This window comes from Gadus morhua, chromosome 3 (assembly GCF_902167405.1).
Source record: "Gadus morhua chromosome 3, gadMor3.0, whole genome shotgun sequence".
Lineage (NCBI taxonomy): Eukaryota > Metazoa > Chordata > Actinopteri > Gadiformes > Gadidae > Gadus > Gadus morhua.
Window position 1 is genome coordinate 16,250,549 of NC_044050.1, and position 22,137 is coordinate 16,272,685.

Consider the following 22,137-nt stretch of genomic DNA (forward strand, 5'->3'; position numbering starts at 1 on the left):
CATTTGGGCAATAGGGACACATTTCGTACACTCTTATAATAGTCGTTGGCCGTTATTACGTTTATAAAACCTAATATAGATTAAGAACAATGTAATAACATCAACGAAAAAAAAATCCATGGACATGCTCATGATCATGTTCGGGCTTACATGTTCTAGCAAACCATGAAACATATCCGGTGAGTTAGATGACTGCATGAACAAGCATAGGCCTACTTTTGACTCTATATAGGACCTATTCAAATTGTCTAATAATAAACTACGCAACCTATTTCATTTTTTTTTTCAGCAGCAATTTCTTCAGTCATTCTTAACATGGTAGGGTATTTGAAATAGCAAAGTTTAACTCTACAAACGAATATAAAATTATCCCATCAATGGGTTCAGAGATAGGCCTACATGTATTGATGTATTTATCAATATACGTACCTGACCACGTCACTTCCGTCTAAGTGTGCAGACCTCACCCCGGTCCCTCCCAACATCCGTCTTACCCTGAGTCGGATTCATCTGGGAATCTCAATATTGTACAGTACGTTCCTTCGTTTTTTTTTATTATTTTATTGTTTTCTCAACGGTTACCTGGAAAAGAGCAATAGGAACTGCCAGCCATGGAGACATCTGGCAATTCGCACAAGAAGCCGAAACTGAGCAATTCGCCGGAAAACTGGGTGAGTAGCCGATGTTATCGCCACGTCCACCAGCAGTCCGTTCACTATAACTATTATACTAGCCGACTATGCTAACCTAGCTGCGCTGTTGCACTTAGCTACCAAATCTTTTCCGTTTTTACCTCTACTTCCTTACCCTTTGGACTGAAACGTTTTTATAATAAGTTAGTAAGTCTTAGCTGCGGTGGTCCAAGCTATGCTTTGCAGCTTCAGTACTCTGCTGCCGTTTGTCCACTACAGTTGTTTATATTGGTGTTTCAAACGAGTCCGATTATAGGCTATAACATTACCTTATGTTCAGGTTAGGAACCCTATTTCCCCTTACTTTGATTGTCTCTTTCTGTATATCCGAATCTACAATAACATGGGCTACAATAACATGGGTTCATTCATAAGGGGTTTGTCCTGGTAGATCGAAGAAGCAACTGTACCGTTATTTTGCATATGAATTAACGGAGAATTGTCACATTTCAGGGAATGCACAGGGCGACTAATGTTACCTACCAAGCCCACCATGTCAGTCGAAACAAGCGGGGACAGGTTGTGGGCACCAGAGGGGGCTTCCGAGGGTGCACTGTTTGGCTCAGTGGTATGTTCCCAGTCCAATATCCATTTTCTTTATTACCACAACGCAGATGTACTGCATCAATCACAACCCTACCCTATCTTGGGGAGAATTTGAGTTTCATGTGTTGGTCGTTTTCTCTCTGCCTTTAGGTCTGTCTGGTGCGGGCAAGACCACTGTCAGCATGGCCCTAGAAGAGTACCTGGTGTGCCATGGCATTCCCTGCTACACCCTGGATGGAGACAACATCCGTCAGGGGCTGAACAGGAACCTAGGCTTCAGCCCGGGAGACCGCGAGGAGAACATCAGACGCATCGCCGAGGTGGCCCGGCTGTTTGCTGATGCAGGGCTAGTCTGCATCGCCAGTTTCATCTCTCCCTATGGCAGGGTGAGTGGAAACCATAGCGTGTGACTATGACTACAGACATGTCCCTGTTTGTAAACAACTGGGCTACTGGAATGTACAATGTTAAAGGTGCTGTAGGTAGTTTTTACGAGGTTTTTTTTTCTGCCAGAGCCATCTGTCCGCTATAAGTGAGTGAAATGAATTAGCACGGAGACGCCTGCTTCTGCATGAGACATTAGAGACATTAGACGGCTCCCGGTTCTTTTTTGGATGTTTTCAGAATCCCTTTGCCTGTCAATTACCGGAGCAGTGAGTAATGCAAGGCCTCTCAATCATGTATTAAAGTAGAGCAAGAGGGAGAGCAGGGGTGTTTTAGATTTTTTCACCTCCTTACAACTCTTGAATCTTAATATACAGCTAATATACATTTTAATGTTAAATGTCATTCAAAGTTTTCAGTGGAATTCCATGCTAACTTGTTAAGCTAATCAAAAAAAACAAATGGTAGTTACTTTGTTCTGCTAATCAGTTTACTATATGTACTGTTACTATGCTCTGTTATTATGTTCCGTTTTTATGTTCTGTTAGTAACAGAACATATAGTAAGGGAACATCGTAGCCGACTGTTACTATGTTCCCTTACTCTGTTCTGTTTCTAACACTTAGTAACACAACATAGTCAGGGAACATATTAACCGACTGTGACTATGTTCCCTTACTCTGTTCTGTTACTAACACTTAGTAACAGGACATAGTAAGGAGACTTAGTTACCGACTGTTACTATGTTCCTTTATTCTGTTCTGTAGGTAACACCTAGCAACAGCACATAGTAAGGGAACATTGTAACCGTCTTGTTACTATATTCCGTGACCATGCCCGTTACCATGTTCAGTTTCTGTGTTCATTGACTGTGTTTCGTCACTGTGTTCCGTTACCTATTACTTTACTATGCTCCATTATTATGTTGTGCTACAATGTTGCGTCATTTAACTAACTAATATAAAAAAACAGAGAGGGGGTGTGAAGCCGGCTCTCGAATGAGAGGCAGGCTGGTTATTATCCTATAACCACAATCAATGAAACGGAGGTTAAGTATAGCCTTCCTTTATTGAGTCAGGGCGTTTAAAGAGGACTTACTTTAAATGCAGGACAGTCATTGTGTCTCAGTGACTGAACAAAATTATGGCATAGCTTGGCCTCAATTTGACTTGTGCACAATCGCTTTGAGTCACATTAATGATTCGTAGTTGCGACAACAAGGAACAGTTTGTCCGTCCCACGCTGTTCCCCTCGAAAACTAGACACGTTTTCACATGTGCTTTTTTCGGAAGAAAATTTGGGTGGTTGCGTGAGCCAGCTCGTCGTGTGCGCAATATTCTGTGAGCAATCTGACATACTAATGATAGCGAGGTAAATGAGCAGTTACGCCAAGTTTCAAGTCCCTGGCCGCTTTGAAGCGGATTAGGGATTGATCAAATAACGGGGTTTTTTTTTCTTTGAATGTGAGTTATAGTGCCCCCTGTCAACAAAGAAGTCCTTTTATTTTCTGGTAGTCTGTTTATGCGCTGTTTCCATACGTGTACCAACTTTGACATCTCTGAGTTGTTAGCGTTCGGACTGATTGAAGTCAGGGTTTTTTTCCCCATTCACTTCCATCATTAAAAATCTCCTTGGTGAGCACCTGCAACAGAGGTAATTTGAAAATGACCCTTGGATTACTTTTTTTTTTTAGGCTAAGATTACAAATCTTTCCAAATGACCTAAGGGGAGGTCCAAACAAGTTATAGATCTCTGGAGTTCTTTGAAGTGGACCTGTGATTGAATGAACAATGGTGGCCAGTTTACGTCATTAACGGCGAGACGGCGTTTGGCAAATCACCGCTCAAACTCAGGGTTGAATCCGATGAGTACTACTGCTTCGGGTAGAGAGGAGAAGTGCACAGTGGTGGTGCTTCATCCGGATTGTTTTAATGTGTTTTTTATTAATCATATTCACACATAAATCGGCCATTACTCAGCCATTTTCTGTCAAAATTGAAATAATACCATAAGGTTGGGCAGTATTAAGGCGTACGTGGAACAAATTTTTGGTCATCGAGTTTACCGGTCAGTTCTCGCGATTTCTTTCAAGGTTTTCAGAAGGTACAGGTTCAAGGTTCAAGGTACAGAAAACACTTTCCAGGCAGATATTATGGGTCCTTGAGGCAAAAGGATTCAGCATTTCCAATAAGGCCCAGAAACCAAGTTCAGAGTTTGTTTATAAATGGGCGTGGCCGCATAGGTTTGACCACGAGTTATAGGGCCCAAAAATAGTTTTTAGAGACCCCCTTCCGGTCTACATATGCCATATTTTATTTGAGAACTCCCAGGTGTTTAGGTTTGGAGTGGTTTGATTTGAGCATTTGTGCCCCTTTCAGACATATTCAATAATAATCATAATATTATTAATAAAAAAAGTCTGCAATGTTGGTCTTTTAAAGTAGACGTGCACTGCATTGATATATGCCTTACTTTTTGGTAGTGTTTTTGTTGTAAATGGCACCACGAGTAGATGGTTACCAAAAATCGGCAAAAGAGAAAAATGGAATATAGGACTCATGATTACAATAGTGTGGCTTGCTTTGCAGGCCACTATGTTGATTTCCCAGCCCTAGTTACTTTACTAATGGGACTAATTGTCCCATGTCATTCTGTCCTCCAGGACCGCCTCAACGCCAGGAAGATCCACGAGGCCGCCGGTCTGCCCTTCTTTGAGGTTTTTGTTGACGCCCCACTGGATGTGTGCGAGCAGAGGGACGTGAAGGGACTGTACAAGAGAGCCAGGGCTGGGGAAATAAGAGGTACTTGTTTTATTCATAATTTATACATGAGATATGAGAAGATATCGCATATATTTCGAGATATCCCCTCTCCACTCAAGGAGGTGTGCGTGACGGTGAGGAGACATTTTGTAAAAACGTCGCTATTTTTACAGCTCATGAAGCTATTAAAAATGTTGACCTTGGCCGACCTTAACTTTTATCAACGCAAGCAAAAGCAATTAAGTTGTTTTTACCCCAGTGTACTTTTAAACTCCTGCTGTCATTTTAAGACAAATAAATACAATAAGATGCATATAATTATTTCCAAAAATGTGTTTCATTACACTGTTTAGAGTATATTTTATTTATTTTACAGCCTTATCTTCAGCTTGTGTTCTCCGAAAGAGAGATATTCTAGATTTCTTCATGACAGTCCCAGCTATCTCCCATTTGGTGTGTCCTGGAAAGACGCCAATAATCCCATTTAGGATTTCTATCCTGAATTCTCCGCCGCCTCCAAGTGTTCTGCACTCCCCTAACTTTAATCCTAGCTTAGCGTTTTACCTTATCGATTATCTCTGGCTCAAAGGATTCTAAATCAATATTCTAAATCTCCTATTGATGAGCTGATAGTCATTAATTTTGCAACATTTGGAAAGGGATACATTACAAGAGATATGATTAAGAAGCATCAGAAGATGAGTAGGTGGGTATCTAGGATAGCTGTAAACATCTAAAGCAGGGATGGGTAATTTACATGATAAAGAGGGCCAACATTTTTCATCAGCCCCATCCGAGGGAGCAGTTCAACTTATCGGATATGAGGGAAGAAAGATACAAACAAAATATGCGTGTGTCTGTATCGGTTGGCTGGCGATACAATTGGTGGGTAGGGCGTAGACATGGTCGGGGGGGTCGTCCCCCAGAAAATTATGAATTTGGCAGATGTGATTTCCTGTATTCTGGTGGATTTTGGGGATGGCCACTACCTATCATTCTGACTCATAGCCTATGTATGTTTATTGAACCAACATACATTGATTTCATATTTTCCATGCTCAAATGCATTTTTAACATGTCTATAATCTTGTTAAACCTCAAATACAACACGTTTGTTTTAAAAGAAACAACAACAGCCACATTTGGGATACGTCTTTTTTTCAGTGCAGAGGGGTCACATAAATAATCATTCAATGATGGCAAAAAACTGACAAACAGTGGCCTAACATTAAGTGCAACAACTAGCATTATTTTTTAGTGCAATTGTAGTAGTTGTAGTCGTGACTTAAGTTGAAATCTTACGACTGATATCGTTTCCAATCCAATACGTGTGTGTATAAAGTTAACAACACATTATTCTCATCCCGGGGTTATTGATACAGGCAATTTTCCAACATGCAAGAGCTGCCATAGTACATGGAGTTACAGGAACGCACAGCTAATGCACCCAATCTGAATGATTCAGATGGGCTGCATTAGCCTTCCCCCCCCCTGTTAAACTAATCCAGTATAAAGAGGCAGTGCCAGGATAGATAAGCCTATAGTGCAGTTGGAGGAACTAAACGGCATAAATAAAAATAAGGAGCATGATGAACATGAACACTTGATGTGTCTGCTTGGTCATAACAGGGGGCATCCATGGGAAGCTCTTGAGCGATAGCGGGACACAACGACATAGACCACCAGATAACCTACCCTATTATAAGATCCAATATAAAAAACGAAGCAAAGTTCCACCTGCAATCATAAATTACCGTCATTCATCTTTACTTAAGTAATACATCTGAAATGAGATCTTCTGTGTCAATTGTTTGTTTTATTTAGTTCAGTTAGACTTGGTGTCTCTTTATTTATTTAGATTTTCTTTGTGATAGGCTTTTGTGCCATTCTTGAAAGGAGAGGTAAGGGGATGGGAAGCATCTGTAGCATAGGCCTGGGGAATTTAACCTGGGTCCCATACTAAAAGTATTGTGAGGTGGTTAGCATACTAGTGGTTGAGACATTGAGCAGCCCCGGAAGTGTCTCTTTACATGAATTTTGAAGTTTAAACAGGAACTACTTTGAAAATATGCGAATCCTTTGTTAAATCATAGTTTTTTGTTGCAGGTTTCACCGGCATCGACTCTGAGTACGAGAAGCCAGAGGCTCCAGAGCTGGTGTTGAAGACCGACTCTTGTAGCTTGAACGAGTGCATACAACAACTGATTGACCTTCTTCAGGAGAGGGTGAAGCACACAATAACAGATATCAAAGATTTATCGCAAGTCAAACACTAGTCGTTGTGTTTTTCCACTTTCGATTGAGCTTTTGACTAGCTCAATTACTGCACTCTTTTGCACTGCATCCATTCACCACTAGAGGGAACTAAATCCTCATGTATGACTTTGTGTCTCTTTTTTTTATTTTTTAAAATTAGATGTAGATTGTATAAGTCAATAGTTTGATCATGATTATATCAGTCAATACGTGTTCTCATGCAGAACCCTTGATTATCTGATCAACGTTTGACTTATTCTTAATGAACCTTGCTGATTTATTTCATGTATTTTTCCCTCATCAGGACATTGTTCCTGTGGATGGTTCCTATGAGATCAAAGAGTTGTATGTCTCGGAGAACAAGTTGGACCTGGCCAAGGCAGACGTGGAGACTCTACCTGCCGTGCAGATCGGCAAGGTAACAACTGACATATCACCTCTTTCTCCCAAATACTGGTCTATCTTTCCAGACCAGATGTTTTGAGGCCTTACCCTTTCAGTAATGATTGGATCTGCACATGCCTCCTTGACCAACACCAGAGATAGAGACAAAGGCAGATCAAGAGAGAGTGGTACATCTCGTATCTCCTATGGCCTATTTCTAGCCACTGGGCGGTTTCCCAAGGAGTTCACTCTTGTTATGGTCATCCATCCAACCAAAGACATTTGGCTGGTGTTCCCTTTTCAAAGCCCCCTTCTGCCGCAGTGTCTGGTGACCTGACGACGTCTGCTCACCACAGCCAATCGTTCCCATTAGCGTTCAGCATGGCAGCGCCACCTCAGAGCTACCAAGTCCTGGCACCGTCTCGCGTGGCTCATGGCGTTTGATTTCTCCAGGTGGACATGCAGTGGGTGCAGGTGCTAGCCGAAGGATGGGCCACGCCCCTGAACGGCTTCATGAGAGAGAGGGAGTACTTGCAGTGTCTCCATTTCGACTGTTTACTGGATGGTAAGTGAGCAGCCCCACTTGTTACTTAATACTACTATAATTTAGTAGTTAGAGTTTATTTAGAGTTAACATGGACTACTATAATAATCATTAATAAATATTATTATGCATGCTGTCTGGCACCTGTGTTACCAAGGTTACCAGTTAGCCTTGGATGGAGCCGGAGGCTCACAGAAGGCGCTGTGCCAGGGTAGCTTGACAGAGAGAGCGATGTCATACCGACCCTTGATGCAAAATTGGAGGCTTATCGACGTTTTCCTTTCTCAGCATTGTTCCAAAGTTTATGCTGAATCCATACTGCTCATTTAAAAGTCCTCCCTTGCCTCACTTTCCATTCTGCTCACAATGAACAGTTTAATACATTATCCAGACATTGACACAGGTTTAATATTTTGAATGATCTGATATTTGCAGGGTTATTTTTTACTAAATAATGGATTGTAATAACGGCAACGATGGAACAGGAAAGACAAAAGGCAACATTTTGCGGTCAGAATGCCCTTTTTGTGTGACTTTTATACAATTCCAAAGCAGTCTCTTGAACACTGCTAATAAGGTCAAACTTTCAATTCCAGAAGCATCAAAAAGCCATTTAATTGAACCGTGTTTGCAGGGTGCGTTATGATGTGTGGGTTTTTAACTATATGCTCAAGACTGCTCCACGTTGCGGCTCTTACATTTCGCTAATGGGACGCAATCTCAAATCGGTTTAATATGTGAATACAAAACAGATTTTGTTTATGTTCATCAAATGTCAGGAAAAACGGTGTGTTCGAGATATATATTTTTTTCTCTTAAACAGTTGGTTTCAATGAGAACAATAGAAGGAGATGGTTTTTCAGGAGGTGGTGCAGGGAAGAAAAAAGGCGACTGCATACTTTAGAGGAACACCCTCTACTGTCGGCACCTTTGTATTGTAATTGTGATATAATGGAAATTCTTTTCATTCTTGGACTTAATGAAACACAAGAAAATCATTTCGGCCATCCCTTTGTGACGGTCCAAAACAAGTTACTCTGGAACCGTAGGAATGATGGCAATTCCCAGAACGGAGTCAATTTACTTTTATTGCTCATATGACCTCCGACCCATCAGATTTGTATCGCCCAACATCTATCTCCCCCTGCTGCACAACATCCAGTAAATCGCGTGGAATACCATCCAAGAACAGTGCACTTGTTTTATCATCGTGATTCGTCTACTGCTACAGCTTCAACTGCTCCGTTTCTGCATTGCTGACGTCGGCAACCAAACTCAAGCTCTAGGTTCTGTCCCAGTGCCCTGTTTTGTAGACAATTAGCTGGGCTTTTTACTGGACACAAGCGGAAAAAAAGATGGTCGCCGGCTCCTCGGGTTCCCTATTGTTTGTCCTGGAGGCGGGAAACCCGAGGCGAGGAAGGGGAAGAAGCCTCCAGTATTGATTGACACTACAAACCATAATTTGTCGATGCTCAGTTCCTTCCTTCTCAGGATGTCGCCCTCGAAGACCTATATCGAAATAATAAAAAAACGTTGATGTCACAAGGAAGTAGTGATTCATTCCCCCATTACAAATGGTCAATAACGGATCGCTGCACTGCACAGAGGGGGGGGGGGCAGGAAATTAGAAAAGTGAAATTTCATCTTTTATGAAAATTAACGAATCATGCAATAACAGGCCTGAGTCTTCCGTGTGTGTGTGTGTGTGTGTTCCTCGGTACAAGTGGTGTGTGTGCGGGAGGGGGGTGGGGTAGCAGACATCGTCTGGAGTCGTCCTCTGAAAAGTGTACCGCTGGTAAAAGCCAGAAGTATCTCTATAGCCGGGGAGATGGGTTGGGATTCAGGTCCTTTGAAAGAAAAGCAATACAGCCTGAAAGCCTCACTAAGTACTTCATATATGCTAGCTTTGTATTATTAGCCCAAAGGAAAGGGTATGAAATTACATGGTCAATATGTTGATAGATTTATAATAATTAGTGTGTCCAAGGCCAGGTAGGAAGAGATACACACAATATATCAACACAATATACAACATTATTGACCAAGCTCTATAATGTAGAGAAACATAGCTCCTGCCTTTTTCTGTTTATTGGTTATTCAGGGCCTTCTGGGAACCCCCAAGTTTCTAACCCCCTTGAGCAGCAATCTGTTTTATGCTCACTCACTCACTCACTCACTCACTCACTCACTCTCTCTCTCTCTCTCTCACACCCAGGTGGAGTGATCAACCTGTCGGTGCCGGTGGTGCTGCCCGTGTCCGTGTCTGATAAGGAGCGTCTGGACGGGGTGACGGCCATGGCCCTGGTGTATGAGGGCCGGCGTGTGGCCATCCTGCGCAACCCAGAGTTCTACGAGCACAGGAAGGAGGAGCGCTGCGCCCGCCAGTGGGGCACCACCTGCAAGGACCACCCTTACATCAAGGTCTCACTCACTAACGCACTCATTCACACTGTCACACAAACAGTGTCTCACTCACTCACTCACACATACTGTCACTTGCACATACTGTCACTCAAACCTACTATCAATCACACCTACTGTCACTCACTCACAGACACTGTCACTCACACACACACACACACACTGTCCCTCACACACAGACACTGTCACTCTCACACACACACACATACACACTGTCTCACACACTACAGGTAATTGGGGTTTGAAACAAGATCCTTCGACTGGAATGAAGTACTCTAACCACCAGACTATCCTGCCCTGTTCTAAATTTCGACACCGATTTTTTGTATATAAAAATAAATACAGTTTTCAAGTATCTGTTAATGGCTAATGGTCCCCTTATCAAAGTCCACTGCCTTTCTTACACAAGACGCGACTTGATGGCGCTGTTCCCTCGTCTGCTGGAGCCGCACGCTTGTGGCCAGTCCAACTGTTTTCTTTAGTTTATTTTGGTCTGTGGCTTGGTTTTCAGCACACATGTTTTATTATGGCGCTGAGGTTTTCTTCCCTCAGCTTAAACAAAAGACTCCTGAGTGTTAGTGAACTGGGCGGCTCAGTTTTGCATTGTTAAATGCAGTGCTGGCCTCAGCGTGGACATTACGAGCCCCCCTACCAGTAAATTCACAGTCACAGAGATGAATAGCAGGATCATTGTTTTTTAAATATATTTCTGAATTTTCTCAACGCCGCATTAAGAATTCAACCGCCTAACTCATTTAAATCAGGGATTTTTGCGAAGGGATCTCTCGTGAACGTACATTGGCAGCGACGTGAGCAGAAACGTGAGTTAACCTATATGGGGTCACATATACACCCCCCCCCCCCCCCCCCCCCCCCCCCCACATTGTTGTTAGTGCTGCTCGAAAGCAATCACTTCCATTGATGGTCGAATGTAAGTTGTGTTTAACTCCATGTCTCTGCCAGTTAGCCTTATCTTTTTGATTGCATGCCGTTTGTATCTCAAAAGTTGTATTTATATACAACCCTTTTTGTGCGATTTTAGGCTTTTACTTTGAAGCACAGTGACCACCAGTGGAGTTCACACCTGCTTCCAGTTCTAGCCTCCAGCACTTGGCGGATACTTCCGCCCCGACCCCTCGTTAACTTTTATCTACAATATGCCGTCAATGCGTTATCCCCCTTCCGTGTATTTGTGTGTGTGTGTGTGTGTGTGTGTGTGTGTGTGTGTGTGTGTGTGTGTGTGTGTGTGTGTGTGTGTGTGTGTGTGTGTGTGTGTGTGTGTGTGTGTGTGTGTGTGTGCGCGCGCGCGCACAGCCTGTTTTGATTAATGTGTCCCTCACAAAACAGTTTGTGCATGTATACGTTATGGTAATTTAAATCCGGAACTTGGCTTGCGGCAGTCAGTCAACACTCCCCTCCAGAGCCAGTCCATGTTTCCCTGTTTACCTGGCCATTACCTCGGGGAGAACGCGCCCTTTGAAGGAGACTTTGGTGTAGCGACTGTTTACTTAGCCATGACCCCTTTTTTATATGTGTGTATAAATAAATAATATGGATGCATAAATAAATAATACAAGACTATGCAGGGCCTGACAGCAGCGGCATGCGTGTGTGCGCACGGAACCCTTTCCTTCTTTAAACATGTAAAAAAAAAAAAAAGTCTAACCGTGTAGTGCTTAAAGTTTCCATTCACTTTGAAAGAGAAAGTGTGTGTGTGTGTGTGTGTGTGTGTGTGTGTGTGTGTGTGTGTGTGTGTGTGTGTGTGTGTGTGTGTGTGTGTGTGTGTGTGTGTGTGTGTGTGTGTGTGTGTGTGTGTGTGTGTGTGTTGGGATTGGGCGAGGAGGATTCTTGCCCTGGCCAGACGATGAGTAGTTAACTGTGTTGCCGTGGAACTGGTTGTGGATGACTTCAAGACAGGCGGCACACTTTCCCTGCCCAGGACTTTTGTTTGGTAAACCATCCACTGCAGAAATAAATCACAGCGCTACAGTTGATTTCTGCAGTGGATGTTTTGCCAAAACTCCTCTAAGTCTTCTGTGTATAAGCAAACAGGACTTCTCTGATTTGATGCTATGTAGATGCAAGAGAGGTTGTAGATGCAAGATTTCTGTCCCTCACATCCCTATCTGTATTCATAGTTACCCAACTAATGAACCTCTCGTAAAGTTTACAACGGTCTAAGTTACTCTAGCGGCCTGCTTTGGACCCTGTTCACGTCCGCTTAGCTCTGGTGCAGTGCTTCCCTGAGCGCCTTCCCTGGCACAGAATTAAGTCATTCTGTATCAAATTAACGTGCAGCGGGCCAGAGCTCTGAGAACCTTGAGCTACGGACACTCCGCAGGCTACAGAAAGGTCAACATCAAACAACAGCAAGTATTCAGCCCGAGTCTGGAGGAAGAGCGATGCTTTGGATTGAGCTCGCCTACTGGGTCCATTCCCCCTCTGCGCTCATGAGCTCATCAAGGGATGGTTTTATTGGGAAATAAAAGTAAATGATGTACTCTATTCTCAGTGTTTTCAACAAGATATGGTGACACGCAATGGACAGATCCATGCTCGCTTTGTAGCCAGCTCAAATAGAATCGTTTTCATGTCAGTACATTTGTGATTTATGATTTATTTGGGATACATTTTGGATCTCTGTCAGCGCCCCAGAGAGTTATAGATGGGTGATTTTATCGCACACATGGGCCATTTTATCATGTTTACCCCAGCGCCCACGTTGGTCATTTTTTTTCTCCACACGCTCAATCTCTGGGTGGTTCTGGTGTTCTGACCGCTGGCTCTCTGTGTCCCCAGATGGTGATGGAGAGTGGCGACTGGCTCATCGGAGGAGACCTGCAGGTCCTGGAGCGGATCCGCTGGAGCGACGGACTGGACCAGTACCGACTCACGCCCACCGAGCTGAAGCAGAAGTTCAAGGAGATGAACGCAGGTGAGGTGGCTCCTATTCCCCTTCTCGGTGTGTGGTCAGATGTGTCCTCGTGTCTCCGTATGTCTGCCCCAGCGGCAAAACCCAGGAATAATACCAACAGCCTTGGTGGCTCGAAATGAACACCACTTCCAATCCTTTTAACAGCCCAATGATTTAATTTTGAGAGAGTTATTTGTTCTTTAGTCCTTTTTGGCGTTCAAGTGCTTATGATGATGCATAGTGCGATGAACAACATATAAAGACTACTATTACTAGTATAATATTGAAACTACAATATTGAAAATCAATAAAGTAACAGACGACCCGTCTGTTACTTTATTGATTTTCAAAATTGTATTTCCCTATGTCCTCATCCATTCTCATCCTATTGGGTGACCATGACATGTACATAAACAAAATCAGCCAATCATACCATTGGACTTTGGTTTGTTGGTTTGTATCACCATCATCATCCCCCTCACCCATTTGTGCGAGAAGACCATCCTCATATCCACCATGAGGCCCTCAAGTGTCCCAACATTAACCTCCGCCTCCCCTTCCTCCCTACCCTAACCCCGTCCCCCCGGCCCACCCCCTCCCAGACGCCGTGTTCGCCTTCCAGCTGCGCAACCCGGTGCACAACGGCCACGCCCTCCTGATGCAGGACACCCACCGGCGGCTGGTGGAGCGGGGCTACCGCAAGCCGGTCCTCCTGCTGCACCCACTGGGGGGCTGGACCAAGGACGACGACGTGCCGCTGGAGTGGCGCATGAAGCAGCACGCCGCCGTGCTGGACGAGGGCGTGCTGGACCCCGAGACCACCATCGTCGCCATCTTCCCCTCGCCCATGATGTACGCCGGACCCACCGAGGTAACACCCCTAACCACCACGCCCTGCTCAAAGACTTCGTCGTTGTTGTGAAGATGGTAGGGTAGGAGGGGGAGGAGGATGGTGACGACACACTGGAGGTTGCTCGGAACAGCTTCGATCTATTATGTTCCGAACAAAAGGAACGGACAAATGGGAAGGAACAAACAAAGCATCATTCTGCCGGTCCAGAACGGACCACATGAAAGGGCGTCTGTTGGAGATGTCTGTAGGATACGCCCGGAATGGGCGCGTCCTACAGACAGGGTGGAAAGGTTACGTGACTCATGTGTTTGATTTAAAGTCTTCGCGAGTAAGGAAGCAAGTGTGTGTGGGTGGGTGTGTGCGTATGTGCGTGTGTCTGTGTGTGCGCACGTGAAGCGAAATCCACTCTAAATAAAAGATCAAATCGGTCTGGATGGTAATCAAGCCTAGAGAACCTCCATGGTTAATGTTTCCAGAGCAGACACTAGTGGGACGGGTCAGCGGTGAGTCCTCCATCTTGGAGTCATTAGCTCATGATTATGGAAAGGTATTGGTGGGAATTATTGAAAGCATATTGGCCTATAACTGGTAAATGTTAGTCAGAGGGCTGTCCCTATCGCTCTCTAAGGTCATCCTCCAAAAGGGGTCTCAAGTGCCTGTCTTCAACATGGTGGTTGTCTTTCACCAAGAGGCGTTTCCAATGGGCTTTCAACAGCCGCGCCTCAGGTCAAATCAAATTCCGCTTAAATATTTGGTTTTCTTCAATGGAAGCTTTACTCAACACAAGGCGATGCATGTGAACAGTCTACAGTGTGGCTTCTCAAAAAGCCTTTGCTTATGCTTTTGAGGATAGTATTACAATTTGTGTCATGGCAAGAAAGTAATTACGACCAAGGGAGTAAGATTAAGACCTGCATGGAAACCACAATGTAAAACAGGCAGATGTCCAGTTTCTGTATGCCAAAGGTTAGCTTCAGGATTATTCTAAAGATCTACGATCCCTTAGGGCCGAAGCCTGTGTTCTAATCCCTGTCTTGTAGTTATAGGAGTGTGCATGTATATTGCTAAATATTATACTACAGACTAACGGAAACATAAGCACACGTACTCCATACGTCACCAGGGTCTTTATTCTTTGCTCACCAATATTATGTGCAATGTTTTAAAAGCAATGTTGGATGTTAGCTATTACTAATAATAAGAACCAGAGAAAGGCCTGGGCTCTGGTGGTAAGTGTGTATTCCTGAGGGCAACAGCTGTAGTGCGTTGCCTGCCTGTGAACTCTTATGGAGGTAACGTATGCTGACTCAAAGTGGGAGAACTCGTTGCCAGAGTTTCAGTTGCCTATAGAGCTCTTGGGACCACCTTCCCGTGTTAAAAGATTTTAGCTTCAATATATTTCCAAACAAACACAACTTGCATCTGAATGTGATTTTCAGAAATTAAAGGCGAAGAGCAAAAAGGTTCAATGTGAGGTTCTCATCCGCAGGCCTGATCTTTTCTGAAGGGTATTTGTGTTTTTGTATGTTTACCACATCAGCGCTGTTATCCACAATAATCTGATCATTCTGCAGAATGGCCTCTGATACAGTGCCATTAATTCAAAGTACTTCCAAGACATATTTCACAAATCTATACCAACATTTTTGCCACTTTATGTGAGGGAGTACTTAGCCAAACTGTACTAATCCATATAATTTTTCCACTTCAACAAATCCTATCAAATCATCAAACATTTGAATAAGGCCATATTGAGGTTATTATTGTTTTAAAATCATGTGGGTTACATTATGAAACAATTGTTTCCAATACAGACTCATTTTCTAACTCTGCCAAACCACAAAGAACCCCTTACTGTCCCCCGGTGTTCATAGATCAGATGATTCTCCTTTTAAGCCAAGCGGTTTCAAATGATCCACAGGTGCAGTGGCACTGCCGGTCGCGGATGGTGGCCGGGGCCAACTTCTACATCGTGGGCCGGGACCCTGCGGGCATGCCCCATCCAGAAACAGGCAAGGACCTGTACGAGCCCACCCACGGAGCCAAGGTCCTCACCATGGCGCCCGGGCTCATCACCCTGGAGATCGTTCCCTTCAAGGTTGCCGCTTACAACAAGGTCAAAAAGGCCATGGACTTTTATGAGCCCAAGAAGTAAGAATCCATTATTGTCATCACCTATCCAATTTTCCTTTTTTAAGACTCATAGTACTTACTTTTTGCGTGTTGTAATTCTCACAACTTTCAGTTGATCTACAACTCTACTACAATGCCAGAATATAAAACTATACAATTTGAAACACATCATCGTATACTTATAGATAATTGTCATATTAACAAACATTAAGGTCTTCAACCTGTTACAGAAGTAATGTTAACGCAATGATTTACCAGTTTCCAGTTTTGAAGTTTCCATATTAAACAAATGTCCTATTTACTTATGACGAAATCTCTAAGCAGCCATGCCAACAATGACAGTAACACATTTTGTTCCTCACACACCCAAGTTCCCCAGCCTTGACGTGAGCCTTGAAGTTTTCCAAAAAGTACAAATAAATGCCATTAATCTGTTTACGGAGCCTGCCGACGGTGACTAACTGCAATCTGTCCAATCTCTGGACTCACGGCTGCTTCCATCATCAATTCATGCAACAATGACTGTTTCTGGCTTTCTGCGGTGTGACTAACTGCGGCCAGAGCACTGAAAACATTTTCATTCTGTTTTCCATGTGATGCCTTTCCAACAATGATTCAAATGCAATTTGTTGAAATTCTATCGCTTGTCAAAAAAGGTGACTGCTCCAGCACACATTTTGCGCTCGTTAGAATAAAATGGATACCTGTTTTGTGCTCGGGTTTCACCTGCCCATGGCATCACAAAATGAGCCTCTGCAAAATGCCTTCTGCCGCTGCTCTGCTCCGTCCAACCGGGGCTGGTTTTCGTCAAGCGGGGAAGCAGGCCATGAAAGCGTACAACGGTTTCACCAAGTCGCCCGTCCAATCCCCGAGAGCAATAAAGACCATGACAGGAACGACAGCGGATCGGCCCACCAAAGACCGAGAACAATGAAACCAAACAGTGTGTCATTAGGCTAAGATCGCTCTGTTGTCCCTCCAAAGAATGCAGTATGATCACGTCGCATGTCCACCGCCCTGATGACATTACACAGAGTAATCATCCAGAAAATTTTGTATTCGCAATATATTACTCTGAATCGTGTATGAATTCATGCTTTGAATCCAGATGTAGGAAATACCCATGGCTCTGGCGGGCATCTTGGGGAACGGAGAGCATTTCATCTGTGCTATGCCTTTTCAGTTTATGCTTCGACCAGGCCTTGCCTAAATTGTATCTTCTAGTCCTTCAATCAAGGGTATGGCCGGAATTACAACAAGCTGATTATATTTAACAGTGTGTGGAATCATGTTTTCTTGTATATTAAATGTGGGTAAATAATATTAACAACGTATTTATGCGCTTTGATGATTAAATGAGTCGGTTGATTTTCCCAAAAATACCATAACAAATTCTGCTATTTTCTTTTTCAATGACAGCCATCAGGACTATGACTTCATCTCAGGCACTCGCATGCGTAAGATGGCTCGCGAGGGCCAGAACCCCCCGGAAGGCTTCATGGCACCCAAGGCGTGGAATGTGCTGAAAGAATATTACAAGTCACTGGAAAAGGCGTGAGGCCGGGCCTGGGTAGGCCCCGGTGGTTTCTCCAAACCCTTAACATTAACGGTGGGACCACACGACTACTATGGCTACATATGAATCTGCATAGTCTCTCCTGTCAATGCTCTAAATGCACTGCTCACTTAATGTTGGTGTTGCTGTCAGTTGTCTTTTTAGTTTAACCACAGTTACAGCTACTATGTATTTGATTGACTATCTCACCTTTTTTAGTACAGTATGTTAACAGAATGAAATGTGTCTCCTTTTTTAGTTGAATGGTGCCAGTGACCTATTGTCACATGAATGTACTGTTGATCAGTGATAAGTTAATTTGTGTTTGGCCCAAAGTGGAGCCAGGAGATATCACTTGCTTTGTTTTGGTAAGTGACATCACCTGACACCTATTTCAGCCAATTAGAAACATGAAATTACAATAACACAATGATTAGCTTCTAATGTGTGGTTACATAAATAATGTTAAAGCATCTATTTAATTTTGTGAATATTCTACTAAAATCCTAATTAACTAATCAATTGTTCTTATCGTTTTTAAGTGACGACAGCAAATTGACCAAAATAAATGGTTTGTCCGAGTGTCCAAGTAAAAATTCAGTGCCTTGGTTTTGTCAAATAATGCGATCAGAAATTTGACTTGCATGCTGTGCAATTAAGCACAGCACTGCTTTTTGTCCCCCTTGTCACTTTGTTACGCCAAAGCGGTCCAGTAGTTCAGAAGAAACATTCTACAAAACAGATGGGTACTGAAAAAGAGCTGTGGAGATGTTTTGCATTGGAAATGCAACCCTTGATGTTACTTAGTGTGAGTGTAGCTCTCCTCAGTCCTAACCTCTCTGTCCTCAAGTCATATAAGATATTAATAATAAGATATTTTCCTCTTACCTTGCAGTTTTGTGTATATGTTTTTGCATCTTATTCTTTTAACTTAGACGAAATTGGAAATCTAGCTGTTTTTGCGTATTTTTGTATTTTAATGCTTGTATTTTTTTTGTCAATGTTTCCATTTCATTACATTCATTCTGTAAAATCCATTTGACATTGACCAGCAACGTTACTGATGTGTACTTAATCCCTCCCTGTCCAATAAATATTTTTTACCAAATGGAGCCATTGAATGCAACTGATGTTTATCTCATCTTAAGTGTGGTCGGTTACTGATATTCCTTTCTGGTGTATGTAACCATATAAATAAATACACTTAACATTCCTAACACAATTTAACGGTGTGTTTTATTGTAAAAAAAACAAAAAAAAAACACAGTTTTTCTGTACAAATGTAATCTTAAACTGACTTAAATCTGCCTTCAACATGACACACTTGAAACGTCTTGGTTCTTAACCTCATGGTTCTTCTGCTGCAAGCTCCCCGTCGCTTATTCTGTTGTATATTGAATGAGACAGACCCTTTACCGACCCCAATCAGAGACACACATACACACACACTGCTACAGCTGGCCCCCAGATGCAGTGGCACAGCGAGAGTGGAGCGCACAGGGTTAATTCCAGAATTTAAAGACATGACTCTCAGAAATGCTTCACCTAATCCAACATCTTCAACGTAATGAATAGACCTGCCAGCAGCAATTCTTCTACCTTTCCCCAGCTCTCGCTCAATCTCCAGCGGTAATCAAGGTTGGACTTTGATTTGACTTCAAAGAAAGCGGTTTTACTTTTTTGTTTTGTTTCCTTTTTTGGGGGAAGGTTTCATTGCAACGTTTTGTCCCTAAACTCTGAGCTTGTCATGTCTTCAGAGTGTTAGTATTCCTCCGTCAATGTCATGCTATCATAGAGCTGTCTTGCTTTTTAGCTGTGGGACTATTTTTGGAGGCCTCACCCCATAATCAGACCTAGACTTCAGATTTAACATCGTCCTGTCTGAGCGTATCATTACAGAGTGGCATGCGGCCGCAGGAAGCTCCTGACTACTCCGACGACGGTGGAACAGTTGTCAGGGGCGGCGACACCATTTAAAGACACCATCATCTGTCTCATCTGAAGCAGTCGACTTTATGTTCAGAAGGATTTTAGTTGAGTTAGTTGGACCTGCCAACCTTCCTGCAGAAATAGTCTGGATCAAAATGATGAGAAAATATTAGCTTCTCAAGTTTATCCTCAAAATGCTGGCTTCTCAAGTCGTAATCATCGTAAACTTTGTTTGAAGTCGCGCAACAACTTACATTAATGAACACATTTGTTATTCACATGGATGATCAATATATTCAGTAATGACACACATTTGTAACATAAAATAAAGAATGGTTCAAAAGGGGCCAGGGAAGTCTAGTGGTCTGGCGGTTTTGGATAAGCGACTAAATAACAAATTGTAAAACTGAAAACTTTTTTTTACCAAATCCGTAATACCAAATATTCCAAGTAATACCAAACCCCTAACCCTAACCCTAACCCCGTCAAGTGAGCTAATCGTCCACCGGTGTCGGATCTTCCCTAAAGTTGCGGCACACATATACCCTCTGACCCCTGCGGCAATAGAGTCCTCATCTCGGCTAGTACCACCTACAGGTTCAGATCTTCCACACGTTCTGCCACCATTTATCTCCTCCGTACCGCCATCTGGTTTGAGTTGCATCAAAGCCTGTAATGATAAAAACATGTTTGCTCTTTGCCGCATGCGGTAGGATGATACAGTGCCGGAGCCCGAGTGTTGCAGAAGTACCGTGGAGCGTTTCCCCTCGCGTCCATAGATTGTTTAAAGGTGTACGCAATGGGTTAGTCGTGTTGTTATTGATTAGGTTTTATACACTCAGTCTGTCGGAGAGGTGAAAGTTATTGTTAGGAACAATGGAGGTTTTCGTGGGATGGCTTTTTCACATGTGATTTGAATGAGTGCAGATCTGCCTGAGATGGTGAGAGAAAAACCATGATGGAGTAAGAAAGGAAAAATGAAATAATAATTCACAATATTATAGTAAATCTAATCTTGTGTACATTCTGCAAGCCCAGATGGCCATTCAAAGTTATAAGAAAATATATAGAAGGAGCTTTCTTTGAACGGTTCAATCTCGGATTAGATTGACTGCAAAATGCGCTCTCAATCCACACCGTTGCAGCACCAAAGAGAATCCTTACTCCAGTGGGCCGTTCGTGGTGATCTTACCCCCATATTAAGTAGAGCAGAAAACAGCGTAATCATACAGTCAATTTCAAACGCAAAATTCATTTGAATGATGCAGTCTTTTTTCCAATTCATCGTTTGAGCTCGCAGAGGTAGAAGAAACACAAGAACACGTTATCAACGTCATGGTTGATGGTCAAAGCCAACCACAACAGCTCTTCTCTCCGTAACAAATGGAACATATGCCCCACGTCTGTCCTGACGTATGCTACAGAGACACCGTCCCACACTGTCGAGATGACCCGTGTGCCCTCCTGTTATGAATCCTGCTGCTGCCCTATGGCACCTTGTCATCACCGGCGTATGAGAAACAGACCACCTGGGGAACATTACCTCTAGAGCGCAGGCGTTCGCTTAATAAAGAGAGATCGTACTTCAAATGACGCGCCGCCAGCACTTCAAAGCACAATTCATGACCATGGGGTGGGGGGGTGGGGGTGAGGAGGAGGGCTGTTCTGGGGGGCAAGACTGAATTTCAAGGTGTCATCCGACCACACATTAACATTATCAGGCACGAAAAGTGCCGCTTTGAGGCTATGCAGGGCTTAGAGCGTGGAGTTCTTGATGGAGTGAACGGTGGGTTGGGGGTGTGGGGTGGAGGTCTCCTTGACAGACTTCAGTAACTGCAAGCCCAGTCTGTGTCTACCGTCCATGTATGGGACCATTTATGATCCGTGTGTGGTTGTAGAATCTTTTTTATGTTATTCAGGCAAAGATGAATCAGATTGGTGTATTGCTTTTGATTTCACCCACCACTTTAACTATTCTGTTTGTCAAGTGATACTTTGGTATAACAACAGTAATCAAAGTGTTTTTGCATTTCCTATGAACTCTCAACAAACATCAAAGTGTCAACAGCAGAATAAACCGTAGAGTGAGACCCAGTTTGGGCAGGCAGTATTCTGCCCCGGGGCAGCTGGCTCCTGCAAAACAAACATCGCTGCGCTGCATTTGACCCATCTCCTGATTTGACTTATCAGGCCATGTAGTTCACATTAAGTTCACGAGGTGAACTCAACAAAACTACCACTACCTGGGATTGGCTCTCAGCCGCTTCTTGTTTGTGTTCAAGTGCGGCAAGGGCGGTTTTTTCTTTTCTTTTTCCGCTGCCGCCATTTGGCACAAGTCGCACCAGCTCATGTTCTCGCGTATCATCAGATGTGCTGCCGCTATCCAATGCCCCGTCTCTATTTGTCTTGGCCGTCAGTGTTTTGCTTTGATCAAAAGTTGCAGTAATTATTTTGGACTGTATTATTTCCTGTCTCCACAACAATGCTTTGAACAGAAGACGTAGCATAGCCCAGGCTAGCTCCCTGGCAGTGGGAGGAAGGTGTGTGGGGAGAGGTGGGGTTGAAGGTTGGATGTCTTTATGCAGTTGAGAGGATTAATATCTCAATGAAATAAAGCCTTGTGTGTTCTCCGTTCATTAGGCCGACTGCACATCTCGCTGCAGGAGCCTCTTATGAAAGGCTGTGTAGCCCGGAGAGGATCCGCTGCAGGAACTCGTCTCGGGCTGGACAAAGGCCTTGTACACATTGTGGGATCCTGACCACA

The 22,137-nt window shown here is 43.5% G+C and overlaps 1 protein-coding gene across 1 annotated transcript; it reads left to right on the forward strand.

Moving 5' to 3' along the window:
- Positions 1-447: 447 nt before the first annotated feature.
- papss1 (3'-phosphoadenosine 5'-phosphosulfate synthase 1) lies at positions 448-18,666 on the forward strand. The gene is made up of 12 exons (XM_030351528.1): positions 448-671; positions 1,146-1,260; positions 1,389-1,624; positions 4,285-4,423; positions 6,491-6,609; positions 6,945-7,058; positions 7,478-7,589; positions 9,784-9,989; positions 12,789-12,924; positions 13,506-13,774; positions 15,678-15,907; positions 17,309-18,666. Exons 1-12 carry the CDS (start codon positions 612-614, stop codon positions 17,445-17,447), a joined length of 1,875 nt encoding a protein of 624 aa, XP_030207388.1. The 5' UTR covers positions 448-611; the 3' UTR covers positions 17,448-18,666.
- The last annotated feature ends 3,471 nt before the right edge of the window (positions 18,667-22,137 follow it).